General features: G+C 37.7%; 1 protein-coding gene across 10 annotated transcripts in view; it reads left to right on the plus strand.

Moving 5' to 3' along the window:
• The window catches only part of USP33 (ubiquitin specific peptidase 33), a 53,633-nt gene extending 37,294 nt beyond the window's left edge, over positions 1-16,339 (plus strand). For all 10 annotated transcript variants that reach the window (XM_070268821.1, XM_023641823.2, XM_023641819.2 and 7 more), the window contains 8 exons: positions 169-349; positions 1,048-1,174; positions 2,060-2,229; positions 3,377-3,458; positions 4,734-4,842; positions 13,542-13,644; positions 14,701-14,769; positions 15,154-16,339. In XM_070268821.1, coding sequence (XP_070124922.1) covers positions 169-349; positions 1,048-1,174; positions 2,060-2,229; positions 3,377-3,458; positions 4,734-4,842; positions 13,542-13,644; positions 14,701-14,769; positions 15,154-15,311 — 999 coding nt within the window. In that variant the 3' untranslated portion in view covers positions 15,312-16,339. The remainder of the gene's footprint in view (positions 1-168; positions 350-1,047; positions 1,175-2,059; positions 2,230-3,376; positions 3,459-4,733; positions 4,843-13,541; positions 13,645-14,700; positions 14,770-15,153) is intronic.
• Positions 16,340-17,997: the final 1,658 nt, after the last annotated feature.

The following is a 17,997-nucleotide window of genomic DNA, read 5'->3' on the forward strand; positions in this document are numbered from 1 at the left end:
GGAAGTAGCATGTTTCACCATTTCCACATTTTAATATCTGGAATCAGGTTATCATAATTGCAGGACAGTGTTTAAACCTTGACGCTTTAGAGTCTGTTAAATATATACATTGAATCATCTAAGATATCAAACAATAGAATTTTAAGTAATCTTACCTTTCTCTCTCAGATTTTATGCATTCATCTTAAAAGATTCAGACATGAACTGATGTTTTCCACCAAAATCAATACCCATGTTTCATTTCCACTGGAAGGTCTGGATCTTCAGCCATTTCTTGCTAAAGATAGTCCAGCTCAAATTGTTACCTATGATCTTCTGTCAGTCATTTGTCATCATGGAACTGCAAGTAGTACGTATACAGTTTGACGTATGTTCTTAGATTAAAAAAAAGTAAACATCTGAATTGATCTCTTAAATAAGACCTGACCAACAAAAGAAAAAAATGTAAAGATGGATTTTTATTTTATTTTTATTATTAAAAACATGTTAGTAAATTGAATAAGTTTACTCTTAACTTTGAAATACTGGAAATTATATTTTGTATAAAGTTAAATAATAAGGACTTTAACATGACCATTTTTATCCTGGGTTTTTTAAGATTACATTTTATGTCCTTATTTTCATTTCCTCAAGTGGTGGTGGTAAGACTACATACTGGGAAAAAAATAGAAGCATAGTTCTTGCTATATCTCAGTTTCCCTAGGAACTGGGGATACAAAAAGTACTTTATCAGGGCCGGCCTGGTGGCATAGTGGTTAAGTTCGTGTTCTCTGCTTCAGTGACGCGGGGTTCACAGGTTCGGCTCCTGGGTGAGGACCTAGCAGTGCTTGTCAAGCCACACTGTGGTGGCATCCCACGTAAAATGGAAGATTGGCACAGATGTTAGCTCAGCGACAGTCTTCATCAAGTAAAAAGAGGAAGATTGGCAACAGAAGTTAGCTCAGGGCCAATCTTCCTCACACACACATGGAAAAAGTACTTTGTTTTCCATTCTTGTGTTTCTGTTGTATTACAGAAATGATTTAAATTTTTTCCACTGAAATTCAGGTGGACACTATATTGCCTACTGCCGAAACAATTTAAATAACCTCTGGTATGAATTTGATGATCAAAGTGTCACTGAAGTTTCCGAATCTACTGTACAAAATGCTGAAGCTTATGTTCTTTTCTACAGGTAAGGAAGTAACTCACAGATAGGCTATTTTGACAAATATGAGAGAACATCTCACTTTGGGGTTATTATTGACTTCGAAGACTTTCAAAATTGATTGCTGAGTAAAGATTAGAAATTATTTTGCTCTCATTTCATTATGCGAGTAAAATAAAGTGAAAGGTTGCATGCAGAGTGATCCTTTGTCAAGAAAATGTTAATTCTTTTAGTTGAAGGGCAAAGGAATATATTTGGTTTCAGAAAGATTGGTTTTAATAAAAAAACAGGCACTGACAGTAGAAAGTAAGTACCAAATTTTCTCCTAAAATAGCTAATAAAGTATTACTATAAAAATAAATCTTCAGTATTTTTCAGTATCTTTTAAAAGATCAAGTGCTAGCTACTGAAAGAGCAAAAAAGATTAGCTATTTAGATTGATCTTATTAACAAATATTTGAATGCCTACTGTGTTCTAGTGGTTATGTGGATACCAGTAGTTAAGATACAGTAATGTGGGCCAGCCCCGGTGGCCTAGTGGTTAAGTTTGGTGCACTGTGGTTCAATGGTCCGGGTTTGGTCCCTGAGCATGGACCTACACCAGTTGTCTGTCAGTGGCCATGCTATGGTGGTGGCCCACATACAAAACAGAGAAAGATTTGCAACAGATGGTAACTCAGAGTGAATCTTCCACAGCAAAAAAAAAAAAAAAAAAGTACGGTATTGCCTCTAGGGATGTGTAGTGTTGTTGGGGGTGATACAAAGCATATTTCTCTTGAATAATTCCCAAGACCTAATAAGATTCACAGTATTAATGTGTATGCTAAGTCTAATAAGGAATAGGAAAAATGCACTTACTGGTCTAATGGAGTAAAATGCATATTGAATTTAATGAATTATTGTCCCTAATAGGAAGAGCAGTGAAGAGGCACAAAAAGAGAGGCGAAGGATATCGAATTTGTTGAACATAATGGAACCAAGTCTCCTTCAGTTTTATATTTCTCGACAGTGGCTAAATAAATTTAAGACCTTTGCTGAACCTGGACCTATTTCAAATAATGATTTTCTCTGTATTCATGGAGGTAAGAAATTCTTTAATGGGAAATAATGGTAGGACTTGGCTATTAAATAACTTACAAATTAGGAAAGAGCCAAGAATTTTCCTCTTCCACTTATTTTTCATTTCCCCGTCTTCAGTCCAGCTTAAATGTGTTTAATTTGCTTTGGTTTCAGAAATTGGCTTTTTCTTCGAATTATAGGCAGTTTATAGCTTCTTCGTAGAGCAGAGATTTATTGAGTCCCTGTGCTAGAGCCAGAGAATACCAAAGACACTATTTCTGTTCTCAGAGCTCTGATTTGGTAGTAGAGACAGGTAGATAAACAGCCAATTACAATGTGGTGAGCACTTCTGTTACACTCATTTTTCTCAGCCAAGAGGCATTCAGCTACCAACTGTATTCATGGCTCTTATCCCTTTTGTCTACGTGAATAACTGGCCCTTTTTCTAAGTATGAAAATGTACTTGGAATTTAACAAAAAACCTCATATGGTTATTTGCTAAGTATAGTTTAATACCTTGTGATTGGCTATGTTAGCCTTTGTTCCCATGATAATAACACCTTAATGTGACACCTTGATTAAATTTCATGGTTGAAGACTCGATATTCTCGTTAATTAATTATTTTTGCAGTGAAACCACAAGAGATAGTAGGAATATCCTGTATTGGATTTAGAAACCTCAACCTTGAAATAGTTCTCTAGGTGAATTTTTCTCTCATTATTTCCCTACTTGAACTACTAACATAAGGCTCTTTCTGTTCTGAGTCTCCCCATAAATCTTTTATGGCGTTTATCTGTGCCTGCCCTTTATTGCAGTTACTTATATAAGTGTTTCATTTCTTCTCCAGCTCATAAGCTCCATGAAGGAAAGATTGTCTCTTACTTAGCTCTGATTTCCCCCAATACACACTCAAGGCTTGGTAAAGATTTACATGAGTTAAATACTTGAAGATCTTGGTTAACTGATTTTTCTCTATTTCAAGAAATATGTTCATCTTTAGGAACATAATCTCCAAAAACTGCTTATACTTACTTAATTTTTAATCTTTTTGGGAGGGGGCTTTAAGAATAATGATTGAAAAATGATTAATTAGTTAAAAAATGAGTTTAACCTTTAAAAGTAATATAAAGGAATTTAAGAATGAGACAGACCCATCTAAACTTTTTTAGGTGTTCCTCCACGAAAAGCTAGTTATATTGAAGACCTGGTTTTGATGCTGCCTCAGAACATTTGGGATAACCTATATAGCAGGTTTGTTCTTTAAATCAGACAATATGATATTGTGAAAATCAGTTTGTCAGACTCATTAAAAGAGGATTGCATTATTGCCTATGTGCTCCTTGTGCTGTATGTTGCTCCATAAGCTTGGAGAATATCTCCTCGTTCTGTCATGTGTTCCCCCTGAAGTGTGAGTAGGAAGACTTTGTAGCTAGTGTGGTCCTTGTCTAGATAATTAATTCTAATTTTTATGTTCTGAATACCTGTATTTGTAAAAGTGTGTGTGATGTTTAACTCTTAAACTTTAGTGTTTAAAATTTTATTTTGTAACATTTCACACGTAATTTCCTTATTATGTTTTCCTTAGGTAAATATTGTAGATAATTCATTCTGTGAATTCTTGAGTGACCAGGGGAAGCCTCACCATTAAAACTTAAGACTTTGGCTGTGTGTAACTAAGATTTATATGTTATATGCTAATTTTCGTGTGTGTGTGTGTGTGTGTGTGAGGATGATTGACCCTGAGCTAACATCTGTTGCCAGTCATCCTCTTTTTGCTTGAGGAAGATTCACCCTGAGCTAACACTTGTGCCAATCCTCTTCTGTTATGTGTGTGGGTTGCCACCACAGCATGGCTTGATGAGCAATGTGTAGGTCTGCACCCAGGATCCGAACCTGTGAACCCCAGGCTGCTGAAGTGGAGTGCACAAACTTAACAACTATGCCACAGGGCCGGCCCCTGTCATATGCTAATTTTTAAAAGCCATTTCTTTTACTTTGTTGTTGTTGCTTTGAACATACTATATAGCAGAAGTAGCTATAAGCTAAAGATGAAATATAGATAAAACAGGTTCATCAATAAACTCATCAAGTCATTGACCTTGATAACCATGAAATCAAGTGCTTCGATTGATTTTTTTTTTTTTGGTGAGGAAGATTCACCCTGAGGTAACATCTGTTGCCAGTCTTCCTCTTTTTGCTTGAGGAAGATTAGCCCTGAGCTAACATCTGTTCCAGTCTTCCTCTATTTTGTATGTGGGACTCCGCCACATCATGGCTGATGAGTGGAGTAGGTCTGTGCTCAGGATCCAAACCTGTGAACCCAGGCCACCGAGGCAGAGCATGCAGAACTTTAACCACTTGGCCACAGGGCTGGCCCCAATTGGTTGATTTTTATATTAGTTTAAATATGACTGAGAATTTTCCTGGGAGGATTTATTCTCTACTAGGGATGTAGCCGTTGACCAAAAGTTGGAGACGTCAGCCCTCTTCAGGATTGTCCTAATTATTAAATTCTTCATGCTTTAGGTATGGAGGAGGACCAGCTGTCAACCATTTGTACATTTGTCACACTTGCCAAATTGAGGCGGAGAAAATTGAAAAAAGAAGAAAAACTGAATTGGAAATTTTTATTCGGGTAAAAAAAGTGATGTTTTTCAGATTGTAAATGTGATCTAGGATAAAGATAAAGAACTAACAATTAGCAGAACTATGTTATGTTAATGAAATGAATGTGTGAAAGAGATGTAATAGATTTTATGTGTTCTGGGTACATAACAGAGTCCCCAGGCAGGTCACTACGATTCTAGTGAGTTAAGTTCTCCTCTTGTGGGCCTTTGTTTTCGTGGATTCGTAATAAATTTTGTTTTATGGATTGGCACTGGCAAGAAATCTCCTTATTGAAATGGTGAATTATAAGTTTCCTTAAGTTAGTGTTTTTCTTTTGAAGATTTTATTTTTCCTTTTTCTCCCAAAGCCCCCCAGTACATAGTTGTGTAGTTTTAGTTGTGGGTCCTTCTAGTTGTGGCATGTGGGACGCCGCCTCAGCATGGCTTGATGAGCGGTGCCATGTCCACGCCCAGGATTCAAACCAGCGAAACCCTGGGCCACCGAAGCAGAGCACGCAAACTTAACCACTCGGCCACGGGGCCGGCCCCAAGTTAGTGTTTTTCTGAAAGCATCTACTCAGACTACCTTCTCTACTTCCACTTCCATCTCTTTGTCAAATATAATACTATTTTGGGGACCTCTGTACTTATAAATATACCCAGTTTCCACAGAGTGAGTATATTATAAAGCATTCCATGATTGCAAGCAACAAGAAGTCTGGTCACAGAATCAATAAGAAGAACTGAGCAACCAGGTTTTATGGAGAAGGACTAGTACAGTTCCGTTTATCTGGGTACTAAGAAGTGTCTCTTAAAGTGCTGCTGTCAGTAACACAGCTCACCTATTCATTTATGATCCGACTTACCAGTAGAGAATCCTAGTAGAGTCTGGTACCTAAGAGGCATGTTCATTTATAATCCTGCTGAGACTAGATTGGTGGAGGGATAATTCTGTAAGAGAAAACTAAGATTCTTTCAGTAAAAGGGGGAGAAGTTATTGAGCAGACAGAATAGATGAACAGTACTTTCTTTCCATGTTGTGACTGCCCACCGCACCCACACATCTGTGTAGATTTAGGGGTTTTTTTTTGTGCCCGTGCCTAAAGTAAAGAAATTTTCACGTCCACAGGAAGATATAACAGGTAGGAATTTATTTATTGTGCTTGGGCCTCATTTGTTTCCTAAATCTAAGGAGGCAGATTTTAGTTGAATATAAAAAATAGTTCATTCCATGAAAGCTTAAGTAAATGGCTAATGACTATATCCATTAGGGTTTTATCAACAGAAGCCATTCTAAGTATTTTCAGTAGAATATGAGTACAGGCAGTGAAAGACTTAAACAGTTACTTAAAGGACTGGGCAGAGAAGGAATTGCTGACTTTCAGGAGATGAAGTTGGGTAGGCTGGCATGCTAAAGGTAGGAATGGGGGCAGTGGCCCAGAGCAGGGTTTCAGAGCCCAGGCAGGGTAAAGAGAGCTTCTGTGTAGTGGTGTGGGTTCAGTCAAGGGTGTTGGAGCCCAGGCAAGATGAGAATGGATGCCCGTGTTGACTGGGGATTGGTGGGTGAGGGGGCGCAGCATAGTGGCAGTGATAGAATTGAGGGATTGGTTCCATATGTAGAACTGATCGAATAATAAGTATAGTGAGAGCCAGGTGTCTCACTGGCAGATAAGGGAGTTACAGATATGGGAAAGCAGAAGACTAAAATGGACTCTGTGTTATTAGATTGAAGTTGTAGGTATCTTTGTGAACTCATGGTGATAGATACATACATACATAGATATAGAGGTATAAATGTGTGCATGTGTGTGTACACATATATAGAAACAAATGATGTACATATATTAATTCCCTAACTCTGTCACTAAAACGGGCCTGAGAGTAATGATAACTCCAGTAGGATTGAGCATACCTGGCTCTCATCAGATTTTGGTTTCTAAACATCTTTCTCCACTAAAAGGAACCAGCCCTCCTTGGAGAAATGGCTGCTTCCAGGGCCAGGGCAGGGGAATTACAAGATGAGCCTGGAACTTCTTACTGTGCCAGATATTAAAGTTCTTGAAGAATGATGGTAACATGTCAAAAGTACACAGAAGCCAGCTTGAAAGGACTCCTACTTGCTAAATTTGGGACAATTTGAGCTTCAAAATAAATTATAGTAACATTATAACCCATTAAATAAAATAGAAGATGTTGCGTCCGTACTGATATAAATAAATAAGGGAATAAATTGAAAGGTTGATGAGGAATGGAATATTAACATAGTTTCAACTTATTCCCGACAAAATACTTATTAATTACAAAGAGGAAGGACTAAGCAGAGAAGCCTGGCACCACCTTAATGAACTTATTAAGTGAACATCAGTAGAAATGGAGTAAATCAAAACCACATGCCAAGATGGGATACAGTGAGAAGAATACAGCATCACTTGCTCGGTACACAGAATTTCAAATGAGGAAAGTCAGACAAACCAGAATTGGGGGACATTTTATAAAACAACTGATCTGTAGTCTTCAAAATTGTCGGGGTCATGAAAGAAGGAAAGACTGAGGAGACTGCTAAATTAAAGGAAATACGAAGTTATATGCAACAACGGATTTTTAAGTGGATCCTTTGGCTATAAATAGCATTATTGTATCGATTAGAAAAACTTGGTGGAATCTGAGGGTTAGATGCTAGTATTATATTAATGTTAATTTCCAGATATTTATCATTTGTGTTAATTGTGTAGGAGGAAGTCCTTATATGTATGAAATATACACCAAGAGGTTTGGAGGAAAAGAACATCTATTTAGCAACTTAACTCTGAAATGGTCTAGGAAGAGAAAATTTCCTTGTACTATACTGTAGTTTTCCTGTAAGTTTGAGATCGTTTTAAAGTTAAAAAATTGAAAATTGCAGAAAGCCTCTGGAAATTATCTATGCTGTTTGCCACTGGTGATTCTCAAGAGAATGCTCAGAAACCTGATAGACCTCTAATCTCAAGACCCTGGTGGGTTATTCTGAGGATGGTCAGAAGACACAAGGTGCTGTTGTTAAAGCTGTTAGCTGCCTGTGAAACCAAGTGAGGGATTCTTGGGAAGATGCTTGGAAGTGGTGGCAAAACCTATTTGCACCATCTATAGATGCCTCCGGCCTGCCCACAGCTGCCACCAGAGGGAGGAAAATGTTTCTCTTTGTCTTGTTCCTTCCATAAATTGCATATCTCATTGGTAGTGCCTTATCTGGAGCACTACTGGCAAGGGATCGTGGAAAAGGTAGTCTTGTCTTCGTAGAAGAAGGTGTAAGAATGAATGGAAATGATGCATGAACAGATAATACAGTTCAGCCTGCCCTCTTGTCATCTCAGCATCCATATGCATTCCTGCATCTAAGCAACAACAGTAGCAACATTTCTGCCTAAAATGATGCAACTGCCTCACATGCTCATACATGCAGCATATACCTTTTTCCTAAACTTGGGAGACCAAAGTCCCATTAGTCATTATATCCATTTCTGGGTGATGGTCATTCACCTTTAGTTTAGCCAGTTCAGTCACAATCTCCCTTTTATATTCTGTAATATAAAGAATAAACTATAAGATTAACCACCAACAACATACCTTACGTGAAATAGTAGGGGAATGAAAGGAAAAATAAATTGGTAATTTTTTACAAATTTGGTAAATATTTACAAATATGTACATGGGACAGAGAAGAAATATGTGTCTACAGCTGGTGACTACCCATTCCATATTCCTTGTTTTCTCAGTCAGCACTTCAGCTGGTTATATTTGTGTTTACCTGGTAAACTAACCCAGAGCTTCATTCCTAAGAGTCAGCTCTTTGTAGTCTTGCCTGTGTTAGATTTCTCTCGCTATTAGCTTTTTTTTTTTTGAGGAAGATTAGCCCTGAGCTAACATCTGCTGCCAATCCTCCTCTTTTTGCTGAGGAAGACTGGCCCTGAGCTAACATCCGTGCCCATCTTCCTCTACTTTATATGTGGGATGCCTACCACAGCATGGCATGCCAAACGGTGCCACGTCTGCACCCGGGATCCAAACCAGCGAACCCTGGGCCACCGAAGCGGAACGTGGGAACTTAACTGTTGTGCCACTGGGCTGGCCCTAGTATTTCCATGTTTTAATCCTTGTGAATTGATCTTATTTGTGAATTTGACTTTGACAAAAGGGTCTTTGGGTATGTAATTAAGTTAAGGATCTTGAGATCATCCTGGATTATCTGCATGGACCCTAAATCCACTGATAAGTGTTCTTATAAAGAGATTCACAGAAGAGAGATACGTAGAGAGAAGAGGTGAAAGCCCTGTGAAGCTAGGAGGCAGAGGTTGGAGTATCTAGCCACAAAGCAGAAGCTTGAAGAGGCAAGGAACAGGAAGCATGGTCCTGCCTACACCTTGATTTTGGACTTGTGGTCTCCAGAACTTTGAGAGAACATCTGGTTTCAGCTACCAAGATTGTGGTTTGTTACAGCAGCCCTCTGAAACTGATGCAGTGGATATCATCTGGTTTTCAGGCATAATCTTGCTCTTGTTGTGTAGCAGTCATTTTATTGCCCTTTATATAGCCAATACTGTAACCCCCTCTTTGCCTCTTGGTTCAGTGACATGAGGAACCCAAAATGGCCAGAGGAGCGTCTCAACTTTCAGTCCAGTAAAATTATTGTTGTGTCCCTTTGGAAGCTAATAGCTCCAAACTAGTAGAGGCCAAAGTTGTGGTGATGAGAAGCAAAGCTTTTGTGTCAGTAGGTAGTGATAGATAAGTTCTTCTACTTCCTTTACCTGGTACCTAGCCTCGTGTATTCTGGTTATGGGGAAAACAGCACCATATATTGGTTTCTAGTTTGGAGCATATACCACATCATATATGGACAGTGCCAACCCCACAGAGTTTTGCCACCCAGGCACAAAAACTGAGTCCTCAATAGGACAGCAGCTTTTAGGTATGCCACATGGTAAGGTCAGTGAATCCTGTGGATATGAGCCCCTTTCTTCATTTATTTTGTGTAAAATGAGTTCCATAGTCAAAAGTAGCATGGAATATCATCTCAGCAAATGATACATTCAATAAGACCAAGAATGGCAGTACTGGGAGAAACATTCTGAGTTAGGAAGGTAGACCCAAATCCAGTGTAAGTTCTAGGTATTTCTAAAGCACGTGTCATCAAAGGACTTATGTCCAGACTATATAAAGAATTCATAAAACTCAAGAAGACAAATATTCCAATTTAAAAGTAAGCAAAAGATTAAAATCTTTTTAATCTTTTAAAGACGTTATCTTTAAGATATGACTAATCACATGAAAAGATACAGTATCAGTAGTCATTAGGAAAATGCAAATTAAAACTATGAGATACCGTTACACACTTCCTAGAATGGTTAAAATAAAGAGGGAGACAATATCAAATGCTGACAAGAATGCTGAGCAACTAGAATTCTCATGAACGTCACTGATGGGAATGCAAAATGTTACATACCTAATGACAAACAGTTTAGCAGTTTCTTGTGGGTTAAACAAACGTGACTCAGCAATCTCACTCCTAGGTATTGACTCCAGAGAGAGGTGAAAACTAGGTTCACAAAAACCTGTACACAAATCTTTATAGCAGTATTGCTTGTAATTGTCCCAAACTGGAAATAATTGAAATGCCCATCACCTGGCAAATGGATAAACAAAATGTGGTATATTTATACAATGGAATACTACTCAGCAATAAAAAAAGATTGGATTACTGATGCGTGCAACAGTTCCGTTTATATGAAATGTCTAAAAAATGAAAACCTACAGAGACAAAGTAGATCAGTGGTTTTCTGGGACTGAGAGGAGGGGATTGATTGCAGACTGTTGCAAGGGAGCTTTTTGGGTGTCAGCAGTGTTCTAAACTGGATTGTGGTGGTAGTTGCACAACTCTGACTTTACTGAAAATTACTGAAAACTAGCATTGGGTGGGTTATACCTTAATAAAGCTATTTTTTTAAGTGCAAATCTATGATTATTCTATAATGTTAGGGTTTTTTGTCTTATTCCACACCCCTCCCCCCCTTTTTGGGTAACAAAGCAATGTGTTAGTATAAAAAATAACACTGGAGTACAAAAATAGATGCCCATGGTGGACTGGAAATTAAGTCTAGTTTCTGAAAAATTGAAAAAGCAGATAAGATCAGATTAAGAAGCAAACCAAAGGCCAGAGGAAATGACTGCACAGGCTTCAAGCTTGGAAGTGGCAGATACCAGTAGTGACCTCAGCATTCGGCCCCTGCATTGTCCAAGGCAGCAAGCATGAAGTCGTCTGCTTGGATAGGGCAGTTAATGTGGACATTTGGGTCAGTTAAAGAAAGTATTATCTTAGATAGCTTTCAATATCCAGAAAGAATTGTGATTTCCTGAATTATTCCTTAAAATAAATATGACCAATGCTCGGGGAGATGCATAAGGACATTGTGTCCTAAACACAAAACAAAACTCAATAGATGGGTTGATTAAATGGCAGGATAAATGTTGCTGGAGAGCAAATTAGGTAGTGAAAGATCTAGCAAAGGGTTCCTCCTAAAATGAAGCACCAGGATAAACAGCTGGAAAACAAAAGCTTCGACGTGTTGGATAGATAGAATCCCATGTTTTTTTAATAGGTATTTTAGGAAAGAAGAGAGGGGAAGAACTACTTTTAGAGCAATAGTTTAGAAAAATTTCCAAGAACTAAGGAAAAAACAGATGCCTTTAAATTAATGGGGTGATTGTACTTAACTAAATTTTTAAAAGCTCCCACCTTGACACATCAGGAAGAAAGACCCTAATGCCAAAGATAAAGAAAATCCTAAAAGTATTCCAACCTGATAATGCTATGAATTAAATGAATTCTTCTGGCAGAATCAGTCTGACATTACATTTCAGAAATCTTTGTCCTCAGGGGTAGGTTGTATATCACAGAAGTCCTAACTTCAATTCTGTGCTTTCACAAATATGCCTTGATTTCTTTGTTAACCGTCAGAGACAGCCACAACGTTTTTGATTGCCTTTCATCCTTCTGTGGAAGCAGCTATCTTGTGTCCTATAAGGATCCTTAGCCTCAAAGATCTTGCATTTAATAAATAATATATTATATATTAAAAGGTCATGAGTTCTATAGAAAAGGAAAATATGTAACAGGATAAGAGGCATCCGGAGTATAGTAATGAGGGGAGGAGCTGGGTGCAATTTTAACCAGGATGATCAAGATGGGCCTCATTGAGAAGGTGACATTTAAGTAAACACTTGAAGGAGGTGAGGAGATACTCAGATATCTGCAAAAAGAAATGTTAACCATGCAAGAGCTTTGAGGTAGAAATGTATCTGCTTGGTTCTGGGAATAACAAAGAGGTCTGTGTGACCAGAAGTAAAGAAATGAGGAAGAAAGTATTAGACGATGAAGGCAAGTCCTGGGGCCAGATCATGGAGGTAGTGCTGGACTGTTAGAATCTTTGGGGACAATAGCAGGGTTTTGATTATGGGAGAGACATTATCTGAACTTGGTTGTCTTTGTCCACAGGTAGTATGTACCATGGGCATTTAGTTACCCATAATGAAATATTTTGGGGAGTCTCACTGCCTTTTCACACTATTACAATTAGAGAAATTTCAAATACCCTTCGTTTTCCTCAGGCTCTGTTGCCTATCCCTCTCTTTCTTTTTTTTTTTTTAAAGATTGGCACTTAGGCTAACAACTGTTGCCAATCTTCCTTTTTTTAAAATTTAATTTAATTTTTTTTCTGCTTTATTTCCCCAACCCCCCCGATACATAGTTATATATCTTAGTTGCAGGTCCTTCTAGTTGTGGGATGTGGGACACCACCTCAACGTGGCCTGACGAGTGGTGCCATGTCCGCGCCCAGGATCCGAACCCTGGGCCACCACAGTGGAGCGCGCAAACTTAACCACTCAGCCATGGAGCCAGCCCCTATCCCTCTCTTTCTATACCAGTTTTTCTATCAGTTGCGTTTCTTTAGTTGAAAGTGGTGGAAGCCAGATTGGCTAACTTAAGCAAAAAAGAAATTTATTGAAAAGAAAAACTAAATAACCAGACCTCCAGAAATTCAGGAACCAAGGTAGCCCTGGGTATATAGTAACAAAATTGACATTGGAATGACTCCATTCTAACCGTTAGGTCACTCCTCTGAAGATCTCCATTTCTAATAGACTTTTCGCCTGGTTTGAGTCATACTCATTCTTAGGGCTTAGGACTAGGGGAGGAAGTGAACATCTTCAGGGAGTGTCCCACCACTGTTGAGAATTTATCCTGTACATATATGTATGTTGTCTGTGAAATGACATGTATGAGATCATTCGTGGCAGCATTGTGTTTGTAATAGCAGCATGTCCATCGGTATTTTAAGGGAACAGAAGTAAGTTGTAGACCATGGATGTGGCATGTTTAAATAAGATTTACACATCAGGTCTTCAATAAATGTATGAAGTATTTATTGTTTTGAAGACTTTGCCTTGACCATCTCCCCTTATCCAGTCTTGTATGCCCCTTTTGTGTATACTTGCAAAATTTTGAGACATAACCTAGAATTGTTTATTAATAGGTGTTAGCACGTATTCTGGTATTAAGATAACTTACCGTCGATGTCCATCACATTCTTTGTGTATGAGGAATTGGCCATGTGAGATGCTAAAGTAGAATGGTTTTATTGCTCTGCTACAAAACAAGTTCTGGATGTGAGGTCATGGATATTTTCTTCCCCCATAGCTCAACAGAGCATTCCAAGAAGAGGACTCTCCAGCTACTTTCTATTGCATCAGTATGCAGTGGTTTAGAGAATGGGAAAGTTTTGTGAAGGGTAAAGATGGAGGTAAGTGGTTAACTGAAAAATGAAATTCTTTGCAAATTTGTTTGTCTAACAAACATTTCTTGAGTATCTGTGTGCACTTGGGGTTCCATCAGTGAACAATAGAGAAGAAGATCCCTGCCCTCAGGACATTCTAGTCTATATTTTGCGTGTTTTTAATTTTTTAACACCTATGTCGTGAATGATAGCATATTCATAGCAGGAACCAAGGAACTGACAAAATTAAGTCTGCTGTCTTAATATTGAAAAGTTAAAACCAATCCATCCAATAATAAGGTTGGTGAAATTATGGTTTATCCATTACAATGGATACTGTGTGGACTTTTAGAATAACTTATGTGATAGTATGTAATAATTTAAAAGTAAGATGTTCTTGATATGAAAAAGGTTGCAATACAGTATGCATACTTTGAACCTTTTGTATTAAAAAAGAATAAAGGCAAACATATGCAAAGGCAAAAAGACCACATAAATAAAACAGTTTGCCTGTGTTTCTGTAGTGGGATTGCGGTATTTTTTTTCTTCCTTGTGCCTTTCTTTTACGGCTTTTATAATGAATATGCACTTTACTTTTGTATTCAAGGGGAAAACAAAAAATCTTATTAGGTTTTTTTCTTTACTTTAAAAAAGGATATATTTTAGCATTTCATTTTGTAATGCTTTTATTTTTAGTTTAATGACAATCTGAAACAAATCAAGAAGTACATAATTTGTTTTAAATTACAAAGGAATTGTTCTTTTATAGCATTTAAAAGTGCATTTTAACTGGTAATCCCCAAATGGATAGTTAAGAAATCATTTCTCTTAGATTTTGGATGGCGGTGAGAGGGCCTCTCTCACCCTTCTTTCCTCGTTCTCTTTTGGGGGAACTGAGATCCAGAAAGGAAGCAGCTCAGGGCAAGACAGTTAAGAATCGACTAGAATAGTCTGGCTAAAAAATGACCAATCTGATTATATAGTTACATCCCTCAGTTATTTCAGGCACAGAAATATGAAAATCTTGGGTGCATTTCTTTGAAAAGTATGCGTTTTGATCATTTGTTTTTCCTTTTGACTTAGATCCTCCAGGTCCTATTGACAACACTAAAATTGCGGTCACTAAATGCGGCAATGTGATGCTCAGGCAAGGTAAGTTTGACTAATATTTAAGCCTTTACTTGTTAGTGATTTGTCACTCTTAATATATCATCTCTAGCTGTCTATGCCACTTTTTTCCCCAGCTCAACGATGTAATTCATACATGAAGTAGGACAAATAGTGGAAAAGCTGCTAGTGTCTAATTTTTATCTGAGGAAAGGTTTGAAGCCTGTTGATAGGAGCTAGGTAAGGGATCTCTAACTTTTTAAGACAGACCAGAAAATTACAGCTTATAACATTATGGACTGGTAGTCTGAAGATTCATGTTAACCAAAAGTTCTCGAGTATTGCTAGAAGATTCATGCTGGGAGCGCATTGTGAAAGCGTTTGCAATATGAATATGTAGGTTTGTAAATATTATTCATTTAATTTTAGGAGCAGATTCTGGTCAGATCTCTGAAGAAACATGGAATTTTCTACAGTCTATCTATGGTGGAGGGCCCGAAGTTATCCTGCGACCTCCAGTTGTTCATGTTGACCCTGATACACTACAAGCAGAAGAAAAAATTGAAGTAGAAACTCGGTCTTTGTAATTTTGAGGATATAGACAGTTCTAACGAGAAGTCATTTTCATTTCCCCTGACATACACACATGCAAAAAACATTCCTAAAAGCATGTTTATTTTCTTGATTTTTAATGTTTTCTCTCTTACTCTTTCTTACTGGGCATTATGGAAGAATGTGTTAAAATGTATAATATACTACAGGTTGGTATATTTAATGCTAGATAACTTACCATAAGGTCTTTCAGTGTAATATTTTTGAAAGTGAGGGATAATTGTGATCATTTGGGAATCAGGTTATCTTTGATCTTTATACTACATGCAGATCCGTAGTCTCCTTTGTAGTTTTGTAAATACTTCTGCCTTGAAAATTTTTTCATTACTCTAAAGCACCGTAACTCTGACCAATCTTATCAGTTCTTCAAAAACCTAATTTAATTATATAGTTTTGACATGGCTTCATATAATAAAGAGCCTATTTTAAATTGAGAGTCATAGTCAGAAAAAGGTTAATTTCCTAAAGCTCAGGAAAGGTTAGGGTGTCACTTCTTTTGCACTGCAGCATATACACTAGCATATTAATATTTACAAGATGTCTTTTTGAATGTATCAAGGATGTTTTTAGTTTGAGTGGAATTTGTGTCAGCAGATATCAGTAACTTATTGCCTCTTATACTGGTAAAAACTTTAATTCCCATAAACCTAGATAGTATTCAGTAATATCAGTGAAAAACTTAGAGTTAGTTTTAGGGCACTTTTTATTTCGAGAGCATGAAGTATGCAATGTGTCAATAAGATTGTTGATAAAGCTGAAGCCACTTGCAAAATGATTTTTTTAATGAAATGCATAAAGTCTTTTTCAGTAACATAGTATGCACTGCTATTTGCTTGATTATGTGATGTCAAAAGTCTAACTAAATTCCAAATACAGAAGCAAACTGGATTACTTTGAGGATGTTGAATAGCATTCATGATGGCTTTGTTTTGGTTTGGGGCAGCTGCCACCAGCTAGAACAGTGTTGTTAAAATTAGTTCAATAAAAATTATTTAAAAATGTATAACTTGGATGTTGAGTTTATTTGATAGATATTAAGGGTGAAGGGTATAAAGTTTGTTAATATTGTCTTCCTGTTATTTCTTAATCTGAAGTATGCAAAATAAGTCATTTGGTGTAGTATTTAAAGTTTTGACGTTTGAAATGATGCACTTATTAATCAGCCATTAAGACCTATTTGAATTTTAAAAATATATTTATGGGGGCTGGCCCCGTGGCCGAGTGGTTAAGTTCGCACACTCCGCTGCAGGCAGCCCAGTGTTTCGTTGGTTCGAGTCCTGGGCATGGACATGGCACCGTTCATCGAGCCACGGTGGGGCAGCGTCCCACATGCCACAACTAGAAGGACCCACAACGAAGAATATACAACTATGTACCAGGGGGCTTTGGGGAGAAAAAGGAAAAAAAAAAAAAGAAAAAAAATATATATTTATGGTTTTTAGTTTTCTTCTTCCTCATAATTATACTATGATCCTCTTCAAGGATCGAATGATATTGTTGATCTGTCTCTGCATCACCAGAGTTTAGTGTAATGCCTGGCATTTAGGAGATAATCAGAAAAGGTTTTTAATAGTGCTTGCCGTTTATTGAATACTTAGGATGTTCCAGCCACTCTACTAAAGTGCTTTACTTACATTTAATCCTCATTACAACCCTGCGATTTAGGTCAAGTGGCTGGCCTAACATCATACAACAAGGAAGTGGCAGCTTTGGGACTCCAACTCAAGTCAGTGTAACTCCATACCAAAGCTCTTATTCACCATGATAGATTATCTTCTTTTGAAACAGATTATGTCACATTCATTAATAGCATGTGTCGTTGGGATATGTAATATGATAAAAAATACTAGTCTCCAAGAACTTATTTTTTTATATTATAATCATCAAAATACATAACAACATAGTAAAGTAGTAGCAGTCCCATAGACTCTCAGCTAAAGGTTGGCGTAAGTGTTGATGGGTGTGAAATAAAAGAAATGGTTTCTCTGAAGATGATTTGCTTGGAAATACTTAAGCTGAGAAATAGGAAAATTGCAGTCAAGGCATAGTGAGAGTCTACATGTGTTGAGTACATTGATTCATAACATGAATTTATATTTTATGATTTTGGTTTTTAGTCAGTTTGCTTATATCCAAATCCTAGTAGCTGTATCACCTTCCAGCTATGATTTGGAATAGCACTTAAAGTTCTCTGATCTCCAGGTTTTTTCATCTGTTAAATGAGACTGTTGCAGGTTGGGTTTTCCAGGAAGCAGATGCTGAGGTGGAGTTAGGAATGCAAATGATTTGTTGGGGAGTAACATCAGTGAAAGAAAATGGGAGGGAGCAGGATTAACCAGGAGTTATCAGACGGTAATGCTGACCTAATGAAGTCTCTGATAGCCCCGTGGGGAGATCTGGAGCCAAGATTATCCATTAGGGGAGTCCTGCATGGGCAGAAATGGCTAGGCCCTAGTGCTGTCACCTTGTTCTGTCACTGACTGGTAGCTACCTAGAAAACAGTGTGACCATGGGCCCTGCCTGGTGGTACAGCAGTTAAGTTCACACGTTCTACTTTGGCGGCCCAGGGTTCGCCAGTTCAGATCCCTGATGTGGACCTAGCACCGCTTGTCAAGCCATGCTGTGGCAGGCATCCCACATATAAAGTAGGGGAAGATGGGC

This window comes from Equus caballus, chromosome 5 (assembly GCF_041296265.1).
Source record: "Equus caballus isolate H_3958 breed thoroughbred chromosome 5, TB-T2T, whole genome shotgun sequence".
Taxonomy (NCBI): Eukaryota; Metazoa; Chordata; class Mammalia; order Perissodactyla; family Equidae; genus Equus; species Equus caballus.